Here is a 23,653-nt window from a genome sequence, read left to right on the forward strand (position 1 = left end):
GACAAGGTCAAAATCAAAACTGAAATACAAAACAGACAGTGATGTAATGTACTGTGGAGTCGGTGTCAAGTGCCATTTGCATATACGTACCTAGTGATTATGTCGCGTGCGGTGAAAACGATAAGAAGGAGAAAGTAGGAAGGAAGTTTTGATTTGGAAACTTTAAATGGCACCCATCAGCATACAACGACATGTTGCATGCCACGCATACAATGACATTCAACAGAACAGGTCTATTGCACATTTTTGTTTGAACACAGGCACACACGCAATGAACCAGGTCCAGAGCCTGAAGCCAGGTGACGATTTGAGCACAGCTCCATCAGGTGGCCTTTGGTCATGCCCGGCGATCTAACCTCTACCCATCACGGTGTGGCATAGCCACTCCGAGAAACCCCGAGACTGCCGTGTAGTCCCGGATCAATTTCACACTTTGTTGCCTGTAGAGATGGATCGTTTTGTCCCGTGATGAATGGTCTGGGTGGAAGGTAACACCACCTGGGAGCTAATTAATGACCCCCTAACCACGGTTTGGCAGAAAAGGACTACTTTTCAGCACGCTCAATCTTTAGCACTCAGCTCAAAATATTGGACAGAACCACCCGTTTAAAGTATGGCGGATTTCGAACTTTAATAATCCTTTCACACTGAGTCAGAATCGACGAAAATGTCAAAAGCACAATCCCTTCATTCTTTGTAATCACCACAGCTGTCATAAAACATAGTACATTGACCTCTAGGACTTGTAGTTTAAACTTTTCTTACTTTTGTGATACTATTATATAACCTAAGTTGGCAAAGAAGAGCAAAATGCAACTTAACTGTATAGTATTAGTATCATACTCACGTATTACGAGTACGTAAAAGGCATCTATCTTTAAACGGAATTTAGAAAATGTCGTGAATTTGAAATAAATGTTTTAATTTGCAGGTTGTCATTTGAAGGTTGGGCCAATGTTATTTGTGCTTAATATCATTATTCACAATTACGGCAGAAGTAACCAATTACCTTCCATATGCTTGACAAAGGTTGCCTCCTCTTCCATCCAGTAGTGAGCCACAAATCTGGTTTCAGTACCGTTCTGGCCCTTGGAGAGTTTAATCAGAACTTGATTTGTTGTGGATAAGTAAGGAAAGATGTCATAGTTTTCTGTCAGCTCGTTTGTCGTCTGAAAACCGCCATTTTTAGCTCCCTCCAAGATGGTGACGTAGTCATCGACGTCACCGTCGGACCTCAGTCTGATTGGCTGGAAGAACATCAGGATGCTCTGACCCAGTGGAGAAGTCACGAGCCACTCACATGTAGTGGCTGAAGAATTTGTCGGCGAGAAGATTGTTCCGCAAGAAGCGTCCAGGTTGACACGTGGGCCACAGGTTGTGGTCTGTGATCTTACGCACTCTGGAAGAAGAAAATAAGATTTATTAAAAGATAAACAAACGAAACCGCTACACAGTAAGATTTGTTAAAGCTAGACACGTTGTAGATGTTGCTTTTCTGTGCTAGGCATTTTCTATTCTATTTTTGTATTGGTCGCAAAATAGCGAATCATAAGTCTCAATTCCATTCTAATCAAGGAGCAACTTGTAAAAGTACACAATATGGTTTATCAAGCGCGACCAGCGGCTTTGCCTAAGTTACTGTGGGATTTCGTAGCCTAATAGGGCCTTCACACGGAAATCGAATTAGCAGGAATCAAGCCGAACCAGCCGGAATGAAGTATTTGCAAACTTCGTGTCACATTCGGGACCATTCGGGTGGGAATTCCGAATGGGCCTTAAATCCCCTTCACACGAGAAGGAATGAGCCGGAATGCCGTCAGAATGAAAATTCTTGTCTATTCCTGTGAATTCGTAGTGCATTCTAGACATTCTTACGGCGTTCGAAATATTCTTTCGGCCACATTCTGGCAGGATTCGAGGTGGCTTGCCGTTTCGGTTCTACATCGAATGAGATAAGAATGTTTCGAATAATGTTAGAATACCATAGAATGCGGTCAGACTGCAGTCAGAATAGTTAGAATACACTAAGAATCCACTACGAATGCCATTCGATATTTCTCCACTTCGAATGCACCTCGACAGTTTTTAACATGTCAAAACTTTCGAGCCAGCCAAAAGAACGGGGACGAATATCTCGAATGCAGTAAGAATGTTTAGAATACAGTACGAATTGCGAGGAATTGCCACGAATAGAAAAAAAATTTCATTCGGACGGCATTCCGGCTCATTCGTGCTCTCGTGTGAAGGGGGCTTAAAGCTGAACAATATTCATCGTACAGAATTCTAGTACTTCAGCTACACATCAGGTAAACGATTTACCTGTTTCTCTGAAGGAGAAGAAGAAGCCGCTCTTTGACCACGCACAGCGAGACCTGTACACTACTTCAACAGAGCTGCTGGAGGACAAAACCGTTCTCCACTCGGTGCGAGCATCTCGGCAGTAGGAGTAGATCAACAACGGGCTGTCACCGGATTGGTCGTAGACCTGGAATGTCAAAGAGAAATGATGATGATAGTACCAGTCCTGACAAACTCTATGATCTATGATCTAAAAAAATGAATGAAAAAAAAATATGCAAAGAATAGACAACGACAGATGCGATATTCGTTTGAAGATCCCCAAGATGTTTTCGTTGAAGAGACAATCTGTGATGAAACTAGTGGATGATTGTTTTTGTCATGAAAAGTCTTGGAACTATTTGTACATGTATGTTTCTGTGTGTGTGTGTGTGTGTGTGTGTGTGTGTGTGTGTGTGTGCGTGCGCGCGCGTGTGTGTAAACATGCTAGTAATTTGATGTTTTAATATGGGTTTAAAAGTTTTTAACCCAGCATTGTGACTGCATACCTCGTCAAGCAAAATTCGGCTGTGTGTGTAAATATGCACAAGGGATTTAATATTTTGCTATGGGTTTTAAAGTTTCTATCACAGCAGGAAGGCTGTATACCATCCAAGCAAAACTTTGGCTGTCAGAGGCCCTGTGACGTCCTGATCAAGCAAACCATATCCATCTTCCCATGCGGCGACGGTTTGGCGCTAATGGTTCTTCCTACACTGCACAGCCACTAATCTAAACTTCAACGTGGCATTTCGGCTTTCGGAAAGAATGGCCGAGGTTGCCGATCTAGCAATGCCTGTCTGTCTGCCTGCAAGATTACGTTTAATGTAAAACATTGAGAGCCTTGAATGTATAATTTATAAGGTATATTAGAATTAGAAGGTTGCTTGAATAATGGAATGCGGAATTCCAAGAATATCGCCAGAACTAGACAGCAGTAAACAGAAGCCTGACCATACGAGGACAGACAGCCACATTTTTTCAATCAGACGACTAAAAAGCAGCCGCATGTACCTGCACGTTCCAGACACATTATGCTTTTCGTGTTTATGAGTTCTGACGCATCAAACTTGAACCAAAGAGACCCTGTAAAATTGAAGAGGAAAACAAGGACAAAGGTGGTCGTAAACGTAGACAAATCATTTTTCAATTTTCATCCAGTGTATAATTTGACTCCCCCTTTGACATTCTTAACGTCTGTGAGGGTGTTCCTCGCCAGTATCCAAAAATCGATCGGTACTGCACTTCGTTAATGTTTCTGCCATATTGCAGACTATTGGCATCGCCATGGAAATGATATAAATCACGTTCCCTTCATGCGTGTTAGGTTAGGGCTAACCATTTATATTGTCACCCGCAGATCACAAGGGGATAATTCGACTGTTACTGAAGTAGGAGGCCCACCCTTTCGGGTCACACACCGTGTCTTAACTAATTAAGTTCCCTCCTATATTAATGATGTATCGGCTGAGTTCGCGCCGATCTCTATGCTCTGTGGCCTCTCACAATATGCTGAAGCAGAGATGGATTACGCCATCCAAATGGCAGAGGAATTCATTTGTACGGGAATATTACAGAATATTTCATCTTCAAAACCATGCGACCTTTGGGTGCCAATACGCGATGGGGACACACAGCATATTGAAGTCAACGCCATCGATTTGTGAAGGCTAGATAACATACATTATTGGAAATAGTAAAAGCAGCGGCGAGCTATACAACGAAATATTCTCATTGTAAAATGTCGCGTTTTTACTAGACTTAGGTGTGCAGAGAAAGCGCAGAAAATGGATGAGTTGGATTTTGTATTACGTCGCCACCTTGACTTTGTACTTGACTGTGAAATATTCTGGGGAACAGTTAATGTACCATGACAGCCGCAGACTTCCTCATCTTACAGCTTAGCGATCTTACGAATTTGTCATGCGTTCTTTTGCCGATGAGGACTTCTGCGGGAGATGATTTAGAAACTTCTGCGGTAAAGATGGTCCCTTAGAAACTGGTGTAGCCTTGCTATTTAATAAAGAAGTAGTGATGCATTTGGTATATGTGTGCAAGACTTGACTCTAAAATCGGCAGCAAAAATAATGACAAGACTTTTTTCACAGACGATATGTGTTGCATTTGAGCAATAGTTCTGTAGCGACAGTCCATCATACAAACGAATCGTTGCCTGAATTGTTCTACAGGGACCCAATCCCTCTTGCAGAAAATAGAAGTCGCGTTGTAATCTTAACGAGAAATGATGAATACCACTCTGCGGTACGGCCCATATATCTTCCTAGTTCATACGGTCACAAGAATGTGTCGGGATCATTGCAGCAAAACGATCGTTCCGCGGGAAACTAGGCTGTATGCCATCGATTTAGACTTTCAAGACGCGGCCCAGATCTGATTTCTTCCCGCGGAGAAAATAGACCACCTGTAGCCGTCCCGACGGAACATGTCTTGGATATCTGGTGTCGGTAGGGAATGCCTTACACGGTGTACAGTAGCCTCAAGTGTTGCTACTCCATACGGAGACTTATCAGCTGGCGAGCTGCCTGCCACTCCTCTTACCTCCATGAGTAATGGACCAAGTCCAGTTCCTTTACAGTAATGCATTAATTCATTTATCATGTTGGGTTATCAGTTTCCTCCGGGGAGAGGCGTAGATAGGTACCCGTACACTTCACAGAAGGGTATATACTTGTAATGAGAGTGAGTAGTAAAGGGAACTTAGAAAGGACACGTACTTAAGTCGGTCGATCGTAGAGAGGCTTACAGGAAAATGGACTGCAGTTAGAAGTGCGTTAGAAATGGCGCCTTGGCAAGCTCACCCCAGGGATGGTGGTCTTTGACCGCTTATAGATCTTCACCAAATGCGTCTGGTATAATGTAAGAAACTTGGAATTGATTTGAAACTCTTGTGAAAGTATGACTTCTGTTGTCATGATGTTCGTACACATTATCTACATGTTTGATTATGTTAAGTACTGTATGCTTGCCAAATACATTATCGTGAAGTTTATAGTTGCAAAGTTTGGGTGATACCTGTAAGTCTTCTTCACACAGATCCTTCATCCCTTTACAGACAAACTGGACATCCTGCATTGCGGAGATTGGTGAGAAATCCAGCTTGAGGTTGCTGCCACTCTTGCTTTCAATCATGATGTGATAGTCCAGGTTAGTGGAAGCCTGTTGAGGTGCCTGTCTGAAGCTACCACATTTCTCAGTCACTGAAATCGTTGAGTTTTCGATCAAAAGATGAGAGAAGTCTTGGCAATCTGAAAAAAAGTGATTGACGGATGTAAAATGTGGTGTTGTGTGGTGATATATATAACAGGATAAACAAGTAACTGCAAAATGTCAAGGAATACTAAAGAAATTATTACTTTAAAGATCTTTAAAGTCTTTGCCAGCTGTGATTAAAACTTTATTCTAAACTGAGGTACATAAAAGTGATTTAAATACTATGACACGAAATATATTTGACAGTATATATGGCAGTGTTTGTAAAATTTGTCCACACTCGAGTTAGGTACCTGATAGCACTTACCGTTGAAACAACTTAAGCTTGTATGTACTTTACCTGTTTGACTAAATCGGGCTTGGATGGTTGGCAATTGACCAAGGCCATTTGCATTGTCTGACCAATATACAAGGACAATTTCAGCACCCCTTGAGACGATCGGCAAAGGAAGTTTCGGCTGCAGGAATGAATTTCCAGTGTTTACAATTTCACTTTTCCCATCGTATACAGACAATTCCATACGGCCTGTCGTAACATTGGAATCCAACATGGCGGACGGCGGGTTGATGACGTATGCAAATGTCGTTGACACGTGACGACCCGCTGCAGACGATAGCCTCGTTTGACAGTAGATGTTATCTCCTGCGTAAAATATAAATTGATTTTCTTAGTCTTGAACCGGTTTTTCGCTGTATTGCTGAACGCTACTGTTACCTCAACCTTCCCCCAAATCCACTAATGCTACTCATTAATCACATGAGACAAGGATAAATCCTTAATTCTCTGGAAAACTAGGCCGCGAACATGAGCACTTATGGAAGATTGCATACCCAGCATTAATCAAATCTTTAACATGTCCCGTGTTGACGTCTACCGTGGCTACCCGCACGTGTTAGTGCCTGCAGCTGTCGCCACCACGTCTGGACTGACAGTCACAGGGTGACACATTATCGACTCAAATCTAAATCAGTCAGATACATCTAGGAGAATCTAAATCAGTAAAACAGATAAACTTTCTTGTCTTGATTGTCCTTGATCGTCTTGAGAGTTTATCTGTCACAAAGGGACTTTTCATTAGGTACACCACATTGCATTACAGTACAGTACACTACATTGTACACAGGTGATGTCAGGTTACCTAATCTTTGGCCTACATGCTGAGGCAATACATGCTACCTGTCGTCGCTTTAGCGTTGATAATTGCTCGTTACCATTCAGATAAGGGTTACTAAACTTTGCCCAGGAGAGCCCCCCTCTACCTGAGATGTGACGATAGTTTAAACCGTATGAAATAGGACTACCTCGACCCGGCAGGTTCTGGCGAATAATTGCATCGTCGAAATTGACCTTGCCGACATCAGATCCACCAGTGCTGCTGGTGCATGCTGGGAGTTTATCCAGTGTGTCTGCAGAATGGTAATAGTCATACGTGTGAGTCTGTGTCTTCACATAAATTGGATTCAAAACGAGACGAGACCGTTGAGAGACCGTTGTGCATCTAAGAATTCGAAAAATCTCTCAATGTACCACCAGTCAGCGCTCAAGGGGTCAATGCTTCTAGGTCATCCAATGATTGCTCTTTGATCTTTGCATGATTTCACTGACCTGTGGTTTTTTGGTTTTTGGTCACTCATCCGATGCTCAGAGATATCGTTGTAACAATCTGGCACCATTGTACTTAAGACAAATGTGACACCTGGTGAAACTGCCTCCGTACGTAATAAAAATAGATTCACCTTCACCATAATGGCGCAGGTAAATTTTCAACCTGTCAAGTGCAGTGTTGAAGGTCACTTGAAGGAGAACACGGTGCCCTTTGGCCCGAAATACCCCGGATGAAGACTTGGACTCATTGCATCTTACTGACATATCTGGTACCTCTGTTTTGACATCGCCTTCGTAGATCTAAACAGTAAAAAGAAACACGCATAAAGATTAATACCAGTACGGCTCGGCAAGTTCTGTACATGAATCACGTACACGTCGCCTACTCCATTGCCTGCTGTTGATTGAAGCTATCCCTCTCTGCTATACCTATGCTGCCGATAAGAGTTGTTTTGGACTCATGTATAACAAAAGTTGCTGTGATTTATGGTATTCCTTTAATAGAACCCCTGATATGTGAATATGGCTGTAAATAACCACGTCATGCCACTGACGCGAACATTTACGTCTACGAATCAACGAAAAGATTAAGACGGGTTATTAATCTACCATAACAGTAATGGGGGCATGTGTTACACGCCTTACATATAAGGGTGACGGCCATAAAATATTAACGGCCAATTTGCAACACTAGCCGTTAAGGTAACATTAATGACGAGCTCTTAATCCCGGTTTTGATTGGATCTGTAACTAATCCCCATTCCATGAATCCTAAAACACGTGGAACCAACAGGCATCACCATCACTTCCCATCATAATGTGGGTAAATAGCTCGCAGGCGTCATTTTGCTCCTGTCGTTTTTACAACTAGCTAATGCTCATGATGAATAGAGACTTTGGTCTAATCACTATCCAATTTCAGTAGCAACATAAATCTATTATTCAGAATAGTAATTTTATGATCACCCGAACTAAACTACACCTATGGGCACGCCACAATATCCTCAGTGTCTTCCCGTGGTTGTAATTTCCACTCTGGACACATAAAATGGTATTAAAGGTAAGGTGAACATCTCAAGAGATATGATACAATAATGAATTGAAATTACTTACCGCACAAAATATGTTCAGACCTTTGTGGTACGAGCGCTATATTGCTTTTAATATAAATGGAAATTTGGGTGTTCTTTACCTTCAAACATGCTTTTCTGAATCGACGCTTCCCACCGACGATGGTCCACTCTAATACAACCCTTTCTCTGATCTTTGATTGGATCAGGTAACGCTGAGTAACAAAAGAATCCTCCTCCTCTTCTGAAAAGTCATCTCCTGTAAAGTTGATGAACCCAGGTGCGGGGAGGAGGGGTGGTCCCAACGCAATAAGCGGCTTGGCAGATTGTAACCCGATTTCTGAAGAATAGAGAAGGGATATAAGTGAAGATTATATATCGTGGGGATCTTGTGGGAAATCCTCCTCGAATTGATTTCATTTTGTGACTTTACTCCGATTAGATAATGGTTGAAAGGTGGCGATAATGCAGCAAGGAAGTTCTTGATCAATTATTTCCGAGGCCATGGGACTACGATACGCCATTTGGTCGCGCCGGTATGTTATATTCATGACCCTTAGGAGAATTGTTTAAGTTATAACGGTGACTTATCAGAAAGCACCGTGCCCTTGGGGACAGTTGCACTGCACTATATCATGTTATCGAAGCTCACTTTTCATGATCAAAAGCCAGCCTACCTTCAGATATATAAGACGCATATAAACCTCTTGATGTCACAGATGAATCAGAGGAAAACTTCAGGAAAAGATGATTCCTGCTGGACAGGATGACGAAGGGCGCATGCGCGCCACATAACTTTCCCAACATCCGGGCATTTTCGCTCACGCCGTCGAAAACAGAGAAGTAGTCGTAGACACATGCTGGACCTGAAAATACAATAGTGTAATGTTAGCTTGAAATGATAGTGGTGTGTCATAATAAATTATTGTATAGTTTCTATACATAACTATTTTTACATTCACACTTGATTGTATTGTTTTACTCCAGTTTCCTTTCAAACAAATAAGGTCAATGAACTAAAACAGCCGACTGTCACCATAGTAACTGATAAGGCAGGTGTTCTATTGCATTATGTAGCAAGTGTCAGGACAGAGATGGGGCTGGTCACCCTGTATATGAATGAGTAAGAATAAACAGAGCATTAGTTTATAAGGCTATCCACATCAATGTATAAATAATGTATTTGCTTGCAAATGTTATGTTCCTATCTACATTTTACCTTCGCCATTCAGTCAATTACCCTCACAGTAAAACCGTGCCAGTACTTTCTACCCAAGCCTATAGAACGGATTTGTCTGACGTACCGAATAAAGGAACTCGCTACCTAGCGGCAAATTGACTTCTGGCATTTTTGGGTTGGGTCATGGTAGAGCTGAGTCACCCGACCAACTTCAGAAGACATAACCTACTCTTCGTTGGTGAGATCTTAGCAGCTTGGGATCATGCATTCTGTCTGAGACTGGCGATGATCATTTCTGGAGACGATTCTCGCGCGCTTTTTAACAGGTCAAAGCGATAAGCAGCTTTTGATTAAACATAAATTCAGTTTTAGATTTAGGAAGCGCATACGCTTGTTTGTTTCATGATGTTCAGTCTGGTTACAAACAAGTTCATCTACTCACATACAGGGAGCGGAAGAGTGTTGATGTACCAAAGAATAGAGAGCATCAGGTTATCGATTTGTAATGAATTATGAGTGGCCTTTATGCCAGGTACAAGGAAAAATGATTGATCACATACAGCAACAGATAACTGAAATTTTCAAAAATTCTATGTTGTGCTCTTTAAGTCGGGTGCAGTTGCCATTCTGAAAAGAGCTGTGATTCAGAACAGCTTTAACATGCAAATGCCCGGGTTATTACTTACGCCATGCTGCTTTTACTAAACCAGTTCTTTGACTGTTATCAGACAGAGCTTTGTCTGTCCGTGGGCTTTAATTACTTTTACTTCCCCCAGATGCCATTATAACCCTGTACCCTGCTGAATACAAGTCGCATTTTCTTCTCAACAATGCACACAGCTTTGTTTGCTTCGCAGTAGCGGCAAATTAGCTACTTTAACACAAAGCTAGCATGATTACTTCATAAAACCGCGGAAGCCTTCATATCCCTAGGTAATGAGGGTTTGGCACCCAGGTAATACCCTCGGCGCTTGCGAGTGACAAGTAATTACGCCAGGTAATGTTTGTGGAGATATTTTGCGCCTCTTCGTTCGAGATTTGCCTGGCGTAAAATTACTATACGCGGTCGATGACAAAGTCGCCTCTAGCAAGTCAATTCAAAATAATCCTCTGTGGACCATTTACATCGGATCAACGATGGCAGATCCTATCCCCAGAAACTTTAATCCCTCTGGGAAAGATGACTTTGACTAATTCAGCTTAGTTGGCACAACCGTGTAAATCCATAGCAAGTATTTTACGAAATGTTTTTACGCTCTGAAAGTCAGTGCACTCTTTTCTGCTTATGAGCATTTTTGTGACCCATGTGCCTGGGAAAGACACCTGCACACCACCGTTGAGCGTCTTGATTATTCAACACATCGGAAGAATGCAAGCAGCAGAGCGTTTTTAATTGGTTATTTCCTTTCTACTTCTTACTTGAATAGATTATGAGTGATAAGATTCTAGTCACAGATTGCAGCTGAGGCCGCATGTCCTGTTTTGATTAAGCACAACTCTCTGAATCACACATCATCAGCGATATGAGGCTGCTTTGTACAGCTTGTCCTGCGCCGCCTTTGAACTATTTACGCACCGATAATTAGACTCAGGGGCAACAATTAACCAGGCTTAACTGATTATGCACTTCGTGTAACTGCCGATAACACTCGCCAACAGAATGGGAATCAATGTTCCAGAAGAGGAGCGTGGTGTGAGGCATCGGTTTAGAATAGTCCATTAGTAATCAAGGAATGAGCATCAATGGGAAAAGGTCGTGACGATTATGAAGAAGGTCTGACTCAAGACTAGAGTATTCATGTTTTTCTTTGAAATATCATACACGCTTGCCTTGATACTGGAAAGAGCAGCAAAATTTAGGACGATAGACTTAAATGGAAATCACCATTAAGGTTACACTATCAGCATTTATCTAATTCGATATACATATTGTTCTATCTCTTTGATACGCCCTAGCAGTTATTGGAAATGTCCTAAATCGAATTATCGTCTCATAAATTGATTCTCCTGAAAGGGTAAATTGTTGTGACGTGATAGAATTCTCTTTGAACTTAAATTTCGACTCTAACCTCTAACCTAAACCCTTCAATTAAATTATCGCGTTGAGACATCTTGGTAGAACTTACTCCACATTACGGCAAACTGTCTTTTCAACTTTGCTAACCTCGCAACATGATACACAGTTTTGTTTTTACCTCAATAATTCAAGTTGATATAGTGCATAGTTGATATAGGAATGTGCACCGTACAACGCTACATGTGAATGACGCAGTGCAAATGACTTCGAATGAACGTTTCAATACTACGGAAAAAAGACTGCAGTGCCAACAAGGTAATATTTGCGTCATGATAAATAAATACGCTGTTCCATACAGATTGGTGGGCAACGACACCTACTGCATATCCCCATCACCACATACTCGTAGTGAGAATATATTTCCCATTTAGAGCATGTCAAATAGCTTGACGTGAATAAAATCCAATTCCTCAGTTCCGCATTCACTTTAGTTATAACTTGGAATTTTGTAAAGAGGAAGATAATCACAGATAGATGGTACCCTGTGGTCTCTGATCCGTGCCCATTAAACCGTAGAAATGCAACATTAGACAAGGATTTCTATCGAGACAGATGGGGCAATGGCTCTAACACCTTTCTGTCTATAAATCTACCCACATTAAGATAGGGCTGATTGCACTGTGTAACCGAACGGTAATTAAAATCTATGCCTCACACAGGGTTGGTAAAGACGGAAATCCGAACATCTAAACATTTGGAAGGCATCCAGCTATAATATGCGCGATATGTTACACATGGCCCATTTAGTAAGGCTGACATCCGGCAAAAAGAGACAATAGATAAAACATCAAATACATGTTATTTGGTGCCACAGATGGCATGGCTAAATAGAGGAAAGATTAATGTCCAATGCTACTCAATGAATATAACCATGCTTTACCTCGCTCAATATGTTTAGCGATGTGTCACAATTGATATGACATAAACTTATTCACCGTAATCCTAATGATACCTAGAAAATTGGGTTTGTGCGAGCAGTTACATTCCTCATAATTCTCTGGGCTCAGTAATGAATTTTCTGCAATGTTCACTTAGGCAGATAGTCACCAACTCTTGGATCGATGTCGGTGTGCGTATGTGCCCTCCCTTTGGACGTAAACCACGTTTGTCCAGCGGCATGAAAGGAAGCAGCTGGCTCATTGCTTGCTACCCTCAAGCTAATGCGTATCCCTAATGTGTGCTGGATATGGCCCAAATGTTACGGAATTTGATGTGAACGCGGGTGTATTATCATGTCGTTTTGAAGAATTTAATGGCTCCCAGATATGCATCAGTGGAATTTTGGCTGTAGATCGTATCGCTGCTTGCGTAGGCATTGCGTGTGTTACAGATTTGTTTCTAATGGCTGACTTTGCCATGCTTGCACTAAATGTAAGACATAGAAATTCATTTACAAACTAGTGCACCAGCTACAATAGATGAACCGCATAAACATAAAAATGTCAGCAGGATTCACATGGCTACCATTTTATTAAGCTATGTGTGTATTTCCCATTTTTTATTGTGTGTTGTTTGTTTCTATGTGTCCAGGGACTCCTGAAAACAGGCTATAGCCTGAGTGATGTTACCTGGCAAAATAAAAGAAATGAAATTGTTTTGATGAGATACATTTCTATGTATAATTTGGCAAGTTATCAATGTATTAATATTAATCTATGTAAATTTTGCAAGCTAACTTTTGCAGCCACTTGAATGATGATACACATTTCTCCAAAGATCTCTCAGATCTAAGTTATTACTTGTATCTCTAGCAACTCGATCAAAGAATAATGCTTTTTCTTGAATAGGCAGACAGGATCATTATCTTCATCAGAGGCTCAAAATCTTACATCTAGCTTTGACATTTTAGTTGAAACTTAACATCAAACCAAATGTCAAATCAAAGGCTCCCTGGAATGGTAACGTTTCCCTTCATGTCTGACCATAGAAGCTTGGGGCATTCAATCGATTTGGCAGATGTACTGCACGGATTTTTACCCAAATCCCAACGTAATGACAAATTGCAACATTGCTGACATCGCTTTATTTGGACTGTACAGAAGACATTCGTCCGAAGTAATTGTCTAGCTCAAACAACAAGATCTAGTTGTAGTTCTACCGGAGTAGTTGTATTATTATATGCGCAAACAACCAGATCTTTATAAAGAATTTCTTCGATTTTCCCTGCAATTTTTTGCTTATCCAATTTGGGTAAAGATTCTGGTAAAAAAGTTACATAGTCATAGTAGATAAAAGAAGCGTGCATGTCTCCGAAGCCGCTGTTTTACTTCTTTTGCAGGTGTTGTCGGTGTTCTGGCTTTATCTTACTAATTTCTTGATGCTAATGCAGATAATATGTTTTCTATGCCACGAAAAAATTGATAGTTTTGTGCTTTGTAATCTGATTTGCTTTAGCTTCCTATGCATATCTTTAAATACATGTCAGACAGGTCAACGCTGTATTCCGATGAATAAGAACCAAATTACTTCTAAGTATAAAGATGCCATCTTCTTGAGATATGGTATGGAATGGCAGCGGACTAAGAGGCGGCATCTTACAATTCAAGTATCTGATGGCGACGCAGATGTACCTCTTGAAGGCTTAAGGGCGTCCAAATGTGTGATCGTCGCGTGGATTCCACATTCCAGTCGTGCTAAAAGCTACTTCTTCACGCTCGATGACTCAGTGACCTTTTGGCAATGATTGTGAACTTGATACATTTTTTCTCCCGCATGGTTAATGTAGAGAAAAATTGGGGGCTGTTTGAAATCGATGGTGAGCAGTTTTTATGATCAGCGGGCTTCACAGCGAAGGAGCCACTGATGTACATCAATGCATGGTTATGGTAACCAATGCTCGCTCCTACAGCTGTTGATGGCCGTCTTCGTGCACAATATCCATCATGCCACAACCTTTAAGCAGCAACCAACTATTGTTTGCAATATCTTGCCTTTCATGGTTATGTCTCGTAAAACATTCTTGATGGGAAGTGATAAAGGGAACCCATATTCAATATACGTTTATAGCACAGAAACAGCATTTGAACATTATGGCGGAAATGTTGGATTTGCTCGTGAATGTTATCATGCCGTTTGGAAAACCTTCAAAGTGGTCGGATGCAGAGCTGACAATGGTTATGTACCCCAGCTGTAGTGATAATCTTCTGGTGTAACATTGCCACACTTTCAAGACTCAACCATTTGGTATGCTACCTACCAACGCTGGTCGTGCTTAAAAGGTCATTCTGTGATTTGTTCGATATAATTGGGCACACCCGCTCAGGCAGTGTGTTCGATTATGTAAGGATTTGGTCGTTACCGCGGAAGGCCACTGCAAGCTAAGGGCCATTTGGTGTCAGAACAACCTCCATCAAAAACAGTTTATGCAGCGGGACTTACAGGTCTGCCATAATGACAGCACCATGCTTGGTGATTTTACTCAGCCATACTCACTACTGAAAACGATGAATTATTTACTTCGAGGAACTTTTCATGATGTCCTTTTAAACCCTGTAACTTATAGTAAAGTCCGCAACAGTATCAGTTGGAATACGGCTTACACTCTGGCTCGCTGCCAATATGTGTACTTTAACGATTAGAATAGAATGAGTTATTTTATAAGGTCGTTGCATTCGCCTAGAGGTTTTCAGAGTAAAAAGAGTAAAACGAAAAGACTATTTTTGCATGGACTGAAGGAGCTGAATCAAGTGTAGTAATCAGCCCTGCATTGCCTAGCATCGAATGACCAAAGCTATAGTATCATGGTATATGATCGTTACTCTATATCACGGCGTACCACGAAATCCAGATACACAACATGCTCCTTTGGTCATATATGTCATTCCTTAGTACATAATTGGCCATTTAGTAAGTATTAATTCTACAAGTTGACAATATGCAACTACATATACAGTGTTATTCATGTATAGAGATTCTTCTTCCGGCAACTGGCACGTGATCAATCATCCACACCTGGATACTTCTAAACGTTATCAAATCGCCGTTTTTGAGACGTAAGTTTAATTTGTGTTTTCGAGAGGCTGTAACCTTTTTTTTTTAAAGATGTTCAGACCACACTTTATAAAACTGGAGCAAACTAAACTTTCATCATCGCGATTGGTCTGGTGATATGTTCTGGATTGCACCGTGCCACCGAGTTATATCGAAACATTGCTTGGATAGTTTTGTCCTTGAGATAAAGTAGAAAGCCAGAAAGTGACCAACATTAACAGTAGCGACGTCTTTCTTAATAACTTTCTTACCATATCGATGTCTATATAGAGAACTACGATGCTTAATGAAACTCAAGTGTCGAGACTTACTGGTCTGTGACCCATTCACCCCAATCTGACAGAGTGTGGAAATAGAGGTCATAGGTCGGAGCCAATACCTGTATTAGGGCTAGATATTCCATTACCTGCGTTCTTGTGCTCCAAACAAGAACCTCATTACACACCTGATTCTGCAGTCTCAACGTCGTACAAGAGTAATGGAGCGGGTGAATAGCGTATAGTAGGCATACTGAATGATTGAATATTCTGCTTGTTCAACAATGGGGTAGAAGAGAGAATATATGAACCACTGGGAACTCTTGCTAAAATACATAAATGAAGACAGGCTTTTTGTTGATTGTACATTCATATGTCGCTTTGATGGACTTTCTTTTCATACCAAATCTAAAGGCATACTGAATGACTGAATATTCTGCTTGATCAACAATGGGGAAGTCTAAGAGAGAACATATGAGCCACTGGGAACTCTTGCAAAAATCCATAAATTAAGACAGGCTTTTGGTTGATTGTGCATTCATATGTTACTTTGATGGACTCTTTTTTATAATAAATCTGATGGCTTAGTACATGTTGATAGTGAGGGTCAGTTGTGTTTTATTATATTGCCATGTTCCTTTTCTTCGTTTTCCCCTGGGCGATGAAAAGATCCAGACAAACTGCCCCATTAACATTCACCCCACCAATGACCCCGTTTCAATAATTGTTTCCCCTTATATAGCTTAAGCTATAGACTTAATGTCACTTCATGTCAGGGTACAGCAATTTAACAGCTTATCTCATTGTAAACGGCTCATGGAAGTCGGAAAGTAAGACGTTGAAATAAGCATTACTCATAAAGGTACCGAGGCTTGACATCAACTGCTGTGTCACTCTCGCGGGAACGATGAACATCAGGCTCAGTGTGACTTCCACAGCGTTTGAGTGGGTTCACATAAAGGTACTGAATACTTAGGGAATTTGTGGACCCTACTGTAACACCAATAAAGTTTGGGGTACAAATTGTAAAGGCGACCACATTTTGACCACAAAATAGGACGACTAGTCCTTGTGACGAAAAGGAAGAACGATGGAGGAGCAGAACTGGACACGAGGAAGGGAAGAAGTTGTTCCTGCAATCCGCAAATGATTAGTTGTTCTGCTAGCTGTAACACCTATAAATTTTGGGGTACAGATTGTAACGGCGACTACATTTCGACCACAAAATAGGACAACTAGTCATTATGGCCGAAAAGGAAGACCGATAGATTAACAGAACTGGACATGAGGAACGTAAGAAGTTTCTGTCAACAGACACCTGCCCAAACCACGTTGTTCCAGCAATCCGCAAATGATTAGTTGCTCGGCTGACCGACCGTGCAAAAAAATCCTATTACCGTCTTTTATTGCACCCAGGTGACCGAAAGTAATCAGCCTGTTTTGGCATGATGGGTGATAGGGTGGTCACGGGTCACAGGTATCGAAGTTGCGCGGCATCCCGTCCATCGATACGCTCGCTTTTCCCTTCCACGTACGGGTGCATGAAGATATGTTTTGGACAGGATATGATAGGTACGACAGATTGACAACAAGCAATTTGGGATCAAGGTTTTTTCTGCCATTTGCACTACATTAGACTAAATCTTCAAATACAATTCCATCTCTACAACTGGTTCAAAACGGAAATGTGATAGGTACGGCAGGAGGATAACAAGTTATTTGGGATCAACGTTTTTTCGCCATTTGCACTACATTAGACTGAATCTTCAAATACAATTCAACCTCTACAACTGGATAAAGACGGAAATGTGATAGGTACGACAGGTAGACAACAAGCAATTTGGGATCAAGGTTTTTTTTTGCCATTTGCACTACATTAGACTGAATCTTCAAATACAATTCAATCTCTACAAGGGGATAAAAACGGAGATTCACTTTCGGACGTTTCGAGTGACATCCAAAACTCTTCTTCGGCGTCGCTAGAATGAACTGCCAAAAACAATTCAATACTAGTACATCTAACTAGAAAAACCGATTGAACATGTAAGGATCGTATGCAAATGTCGTATCTCCGTTTTTATCTAGTTGTAGAGATTAACTTGTTGTATTTGAATATTCTTTAATTGGATGTCTAACCTTTATATACGTATTAGACTACATCAACTACCATAGTATAAGAAAAGAGAATAAACCTGTAAAGTAATTGCATTTGCTAAGATGCCAAAAATAAAAGCTGCAAACGTATGACTTACTAGTAGTAGTTTTCGCGCGAATATTTGATGTATAGGCATTTTTCGTCCGGACGTAAACTATATTCAAAGTCTACTTTCTAGCCCGTTGAAAAATCACCCGGGTTCTACGCCAAACTCCTTTCGATGTCGCGTATCACAGTCGGAGATCGGGGAATCGGCTTCAGCCTAAATCACAGTATCGACTGCCTTCGCATTCGTAGAGATAAAGCAAATGCAGAGCCCGTCTTTTTCCGATATGCATCCTCGCCTCTCCTTTATAACCGTCAAACCGATTTTTACGACCAATAAATTCCTATCCCTATAAAGTTTTAGAAACTGGCACAATGCCGGGGTACATCTAGTTCATCTAGTGTGATATTTCATGTTATAAAGCTGAATCACCCTTTTCATTCAGCAGTGATACTACATCAGCAGCGCTAAGAGCCTGTCATCGTATTTTCTCTGCACAATGAAAGAAACCACTCCTCTACAAATTCTTCTTCTGTAACACTATAATTTTGACAATTGCAAAGAATGTGGGTTAATTTATAACACTGAGAGCAAGAATTTGTCATAGTCAGAAGCATTCTGAACAATGAGGTAATCAGCAAGTAGATCTGTGTCGTCAGATAAGACGCAACTCCTGGCATGCATGCATTAAAAGTCGTCTCAACTTTGCCAACTGCCATTATTGGAATTAGGTTTGTCTTTCGCGGTATCTTCTCAGTGCCCAGATAAAAGATAGCAGATTATTGGATTTTTCCCACTCGGTTCGAATGGTTGGAATTGCAATGGATCGTTCATTTTACGGCCCGGCGCGCTCCAATGGTTTGGCATCATCATGTCAGGTTAGCGTTGATGGATGCTTTCTGTGAATTGGTGCGGGTCAAGTATCATCAACACCCATCGGTACGAGAAAGGATCCGCTTGACATCTGCAGAAGCATGTCAATAGTTTTTGACCACTCCTTGGTTGAGACTGATATGTCAAAGCTACAGTCGATATCAATTCATTGGGCACAGGGCAGTTGAAGCCACCTTCGCCAGTTTTGTGAGTTTTACCCATTGAGCATTGTGTTCAACGTTGCACTGAAACTAATAGGATTATTCATTCAAATGTTCTTCATAATTTTTGGTCAATAAAGTAGTAACAAACATTTGCAAAACACCCATATTCAGCATCGTTTTCAAGATACACACATACACCATATGTTCGAAATCTGTCTATGAAAGTTTGTTATAAGTCCCGTACTGTTAAGTCAAGTCAAGTGCTTGTGTCACGTGTTGTATACAGTCAAGACTGTCAGTTCTCCTAACTCCGACTCAAAGCGGATCAGAACTTGTGCACAAGTTGCCGTGACATATGGGTTTTCCTGTACTCTTTTAAAACAGCCTGTCTTAGCTATTGATTTGGTGAAACAGTTAAGAAAAAAAATAGATAACAGCTGGGTTGAAATCTGGCGAAGCGACAGATCCAGGGCAGGGGGAGGTATGGACAGACATGACGATGCCTCAGTGTCAGAAATGGGCACACAAACACTTTAGAACACTGACAAGGTGGGTTATTGTGAGTCAGTCTGGGAGAAACTTTTAATACTTTGATTGCGTTGCTGGAAGCGGTAATGAAATTACAATAGGTTCATGCTATTGTTCTTCATCAAGATGACAGGGCGTATGAAGATTGTTAATGATGTTGTCCCTTACTTGTGGCATCAGAAAATTTACATGTGCATGTATACATAAATAGCATTTGAATCACATTATCTAATACGTTATTTACGGTTTCCATGTAAAATTGACACATTGCTACGATAAATAATTACTATAAAGAGAGTATCTTTCAAACTTACATTATAATGTTTATGTCTACATATATTTGTCATTTCAACCGTCCGCCCTCAAGATACAAATCGAGATACTTGTCTTGGTACTGAAACATGCAATCCTGAACAACGCCCAGACGGTCAGACGTTTTAGGTAGCACCCACTATCCTTCGTCAGTGACACTGAAGAGACATGGAAGAAGCTGTTTTATACCCTATGACCTCAAAAAACCTAACCTCTAAAACCAATCCCTTCCAGATCTTTTCAATGTCACTGATGAAAGGGAGAAACGTCAGACCGTTTTTAAAATCATATTCAGTTGCTTGAGTAACTGATTTTTGGCGTTGTTCAGAATGGCATGTTTCAGTATCTCCATCTTATTACCTTGATGTCTAATCTTCATCTACGAGTCCTGAACAACATTTAACAAAAACACGAAGGAAGAAGTCACCTGATTCCTCCATGTCGAAGACATCAATGCTGAGAATGATCCTGTGCCTGGGGCTGACGTGGATGTGCCACTCACACAGGCTGTTGTTGGGGTAGTCATACCCCGGGAAGCCTACCGTCTGCAGCACACCGCAGTCAGACAGGAGGTTCCGGTACCCTCCACAGCCGGAGTCACCAAACCCCTCCACCGTGCACGGTTCTGCAGGACAGAGAGAAAGAGAGAGAAAGAAATTTATTGTACGACAATTGTAAGGGACACAATGTGTGGCAACTTGTACATACAAAACAGTTCAACTACGTGAATGCTGCCAGATCATAAAACATCCCTTACTTGTTTGTAAGATGGCTCCTTTAGTAGTATCATGATGTCGAGGATTTTTGTTTGTTTAAATAGAAAAATGCATTTTTACAGTACTTACTCAGTTTTTATTATTATTTTCAAACATCCAGATAGTCTGTTCTTCTGCCTTATAACTAAGCTACCTTTCACCACACGCGTTAAATACTGCCCAGCACTTATGTTTTGAGAGACAAATCACCATATCAAAATTCAAACAAAAACATATGTTAACGACATGTTTGTTACCATGACCATGAAGCATCGTTTTAAAGATACACACATACGCCATATAAAATCTGTCAATGAGGTTTTTTGAGGAGACACGTCACAAGAGACACGTCACATTAAGCTGTTTTAAATGACAAGACAGTTGTTAACTCCATAGAGTAATGGCTGTTTTTTCCAACGGATCAATTGTTTTAACAAGGTAAAAGGCCTGGACTCCATGGATTTTCTAACTCGTGAACTAGGTCAGCATTGATGCCTATGTGAAGGTCTGTGTGTAATGAAGTACCAATTGGGATTCCTTAAGCTCAGAGGAAAAGCCCTGGCACCTTGAAAAGGCAAGCAACCTGGTTCCTCAGGCACTTAATCCCTTGTTGCTAAGAAGATCTATTAGTCTATTACCCTCCAGTGAGGTCGGAGAATTGGGACCAATTCTGGGTGTTTTGCTTGTTATATTGAGGGCAGTCGCGGCATCAGTTGGTTGCTTCGCTATTACCAATCGTGCTATACCAGCGGGTCTTGGCTGATGCACTACGGCCTTTTTAGGAAATTTGTAAAATCTATGCCAATCCTTCTACGTATTTTGTGTTCAGCAAATTTATAACTATATACCAATCAAATGACGAAACTTTGTTAAAACTTTGCAGCATGGGGTAGTAGTTCCGGGTCTAATATGACAAGCTTTATTGACACGACAAAAAGTACAGTGACTTTTGTATGGTCAAATGTAAACTACAAAAGAAGAGGATACAAAATAAATCTTAAAACCCTACTAGCTAAACAATATAGGATAAAACAATCAGGCCATGGGGCTAAACATAAGTGTCACTATCTAATATCCTCATGTATGTTATGTATATAACATCGGCCTGTTTCTGGTAATATCTTCATCATGCACCTTTCTTCAAGCTGATGGGTAATTTGTACGGTAAAGTAGCTATGAGTTTAGCAAAACAAATCGATCCAAGTTTGACCTTAAAGCGCTGATAATTGAAAGTGCTGACAAGTACACAGCTTGCAATTTCCTTTCATCCACGAACTAATCATACCAGGAAAATCATAACGACTATCGCACTCAATATTGAGCTATCCTTCCAGCTGTCGCACTGCCATTAAGCCTGGTTATCCGGAGCAGCCGAGGATCAAGGTAAAGCCCACAAGGTACTCGTCCTATAGGGAGCCCTTTCAATATTCCAAAATGATGGACCGTCAAATACACGAGAAATTAAAGTGCATTTGTCAGAACGTACTAACAAGCTTTAAGTAATGGAGTAGCAGTAATATGCTGCTGAGATAAGCGATGTTAGAGAAACCAAGACTTGAACTGATTGGACATCAGTGAAAGCTGAATCTGTAGAAAATTATCCAATGGAAAACAATAGTATAGTATACAATAGTATATTGGATGACAAACACTTGGCCTTTAAGTAGTTGCCAATGTCTCATATATGAAACATGACCTTTTGTCAATAACAATCTAGTGAACAAACGCTGTTATGTACTTAGTCCTGTTTTTTATACTTCAAGAAACTATTTAGTTTAATGAGCCCTTTCATAAGATGTGATATTGTTTTGCAACAGCAAAAGATGGTCAGGGAGCCATAAAGAAGCTTTGTGATCACAAACTTCAATATGGTGAATTGGCCGAAATCTTCATAAGGTCAGAATATCCCTTACGTAGGTAACGGCGATGTTCTCAATATTGTACCATGTGTTTGGGATTACCAACGATTGCCGAATCATTTTCTGACTGGATATTAAGAAAGGTAGTGAGTAGCCATGAGCAATACGCCTATAACAACAAAGAGCGTACCTACGTGATACAAGTAAGCCAAAAGTGTAGAAGCTTGCAATGAAGTCGTTTCCTCTAACTGCGGTCTATCAAATTGCAATTCGTTAAATGTTTCAAAGCTCACAGAGCAAAATTAGCTGAAATGAGTTTATCTGTAATATTAGGAAATTGCCACATGCACCGATCTGCTGTCCATGGTCATGTCCGACAACTGTTCAATAAATGACCTTTTACAGGACGTTCAATGTCACATGCTAACCATAACTGACAGCTATGACATCTATACGACCTGTGTCTTCTTGTGGCTTTCACACCAAGGCCACAGGAGAATGGTCGAGCTCTGATGTTATCGTACGTTATTCCTGCATTTGACCTTTACTGTGTTGGGAGAGTTAGAAGTGATCACTGGGATTAACCCATTGATACTCAATGTCGTGAGTGCGAAAATGTCCTGATTGCTGATTCAAGGACACGTCTGAAGAAACCTAAAAACTGTTTCTGATGATGGTAGTCTGTTTAAAACGTGTTCCTGGCATGAAGCTTGTTCAGGTATTTCATATGTCATTCCTGCCTCGAACAGACAGCTTCATACTTTACCGCAACTGAAAGTTTCCTATGTAATAGCGGTGGCCGCCATTTGATGGTTATAAACGTCTCATGTGGCTCTCCCTCCCATTGCTATCACTGAACTTTTCTCCGGCGCACACCACCTGTCAGATGGACCACTCAAATTTCCATCCCCACCGCATACATTGTAGACAGGGTGAAGGGCAATGTCAGAAGAGAACAACACATATCAGTTAATCTGGCTTCCACGCGATTGGGGTTATTTAGCTTTCCCCAAGGGTATCCCTACGGTCGCAACGACACAATGAAATCGCTATCTCACGGTGGCGTTTTTGACAATTGACCGATGGGTACTTTACTGGAGGGGCAAAAGGGATCTGCGTCTGTCAGAGCTACATGGAAAAGATGCACGTTCGCACGAAATTGGAATGTTATGAGGGGATACGATGAATGCGATGTTGTCAGAAGGTATGTCTA

At 41.0% G+C, this 23,653-nt stretch overlaps 1 protein-coding gene across 1 annotated transcript in view; it reads right to left on the bottom strand.

Annotated features, from left to right (window-relative positions):
- Positions 1-23,653, bottom strand: part of LOC118430555 — an 87,175-nt gene that overhangs the window by 26,757 nt on the left and 36,765 nt on the right. Inside the window, exons 2-10 of the mRNA XM_035841491.1 lie at positions 20,254-20,451; positions 8,922-9,110; positions 8,367-8,584; positions 7,306-7,474; positions 6,871-6,975; positions 5,909-6,211; positions 5,371-5,603; positions 2,320-2,485; positions 1,010-1,399 (exon numbers count right to left, since the gene is read on the bottom strand). Coding sequence (XP_035697384.1) covers positions 1,010-1,399; positions 2,320-2,485; positions 5,371-5,603; positions 5,909-6,211; positions 6,871-6,975; positions 7,306-7,474; positions 8,367-8,584; positions 8,922-9,110; positions 20,254-20,451 — 1,971 coding nt within the window. The remainder of the gene's footprint in view (positions 1-1,009; positions 1,400-2,319; positions 2,486-5,370; positions 5,604-5,908; positions 6,212-6,870; positions 6,976-7,305; positions 7,475-8,366; positions 8,585-8,921; positions 9,111-20,253; positions 20,452-23,653) is intronic.

The sequence above is a fragment of the Branchiostoma floridae genome, chromosome 14 (assembly GCF_000003815.2).
Source record: "Branchiostoma floridae strain S238N-H82 chromosome 14, Bfl_VNyyK, whole genome shotgun sequence".
NCBI classification, from domain to species: domain Eukaryota; kingdom Metazoa; phylum Chordata; class Leptocardii; order Amphioxiformes; family Branchiostomatidae; genus Branchiostoma; species Branchiostoma floridae.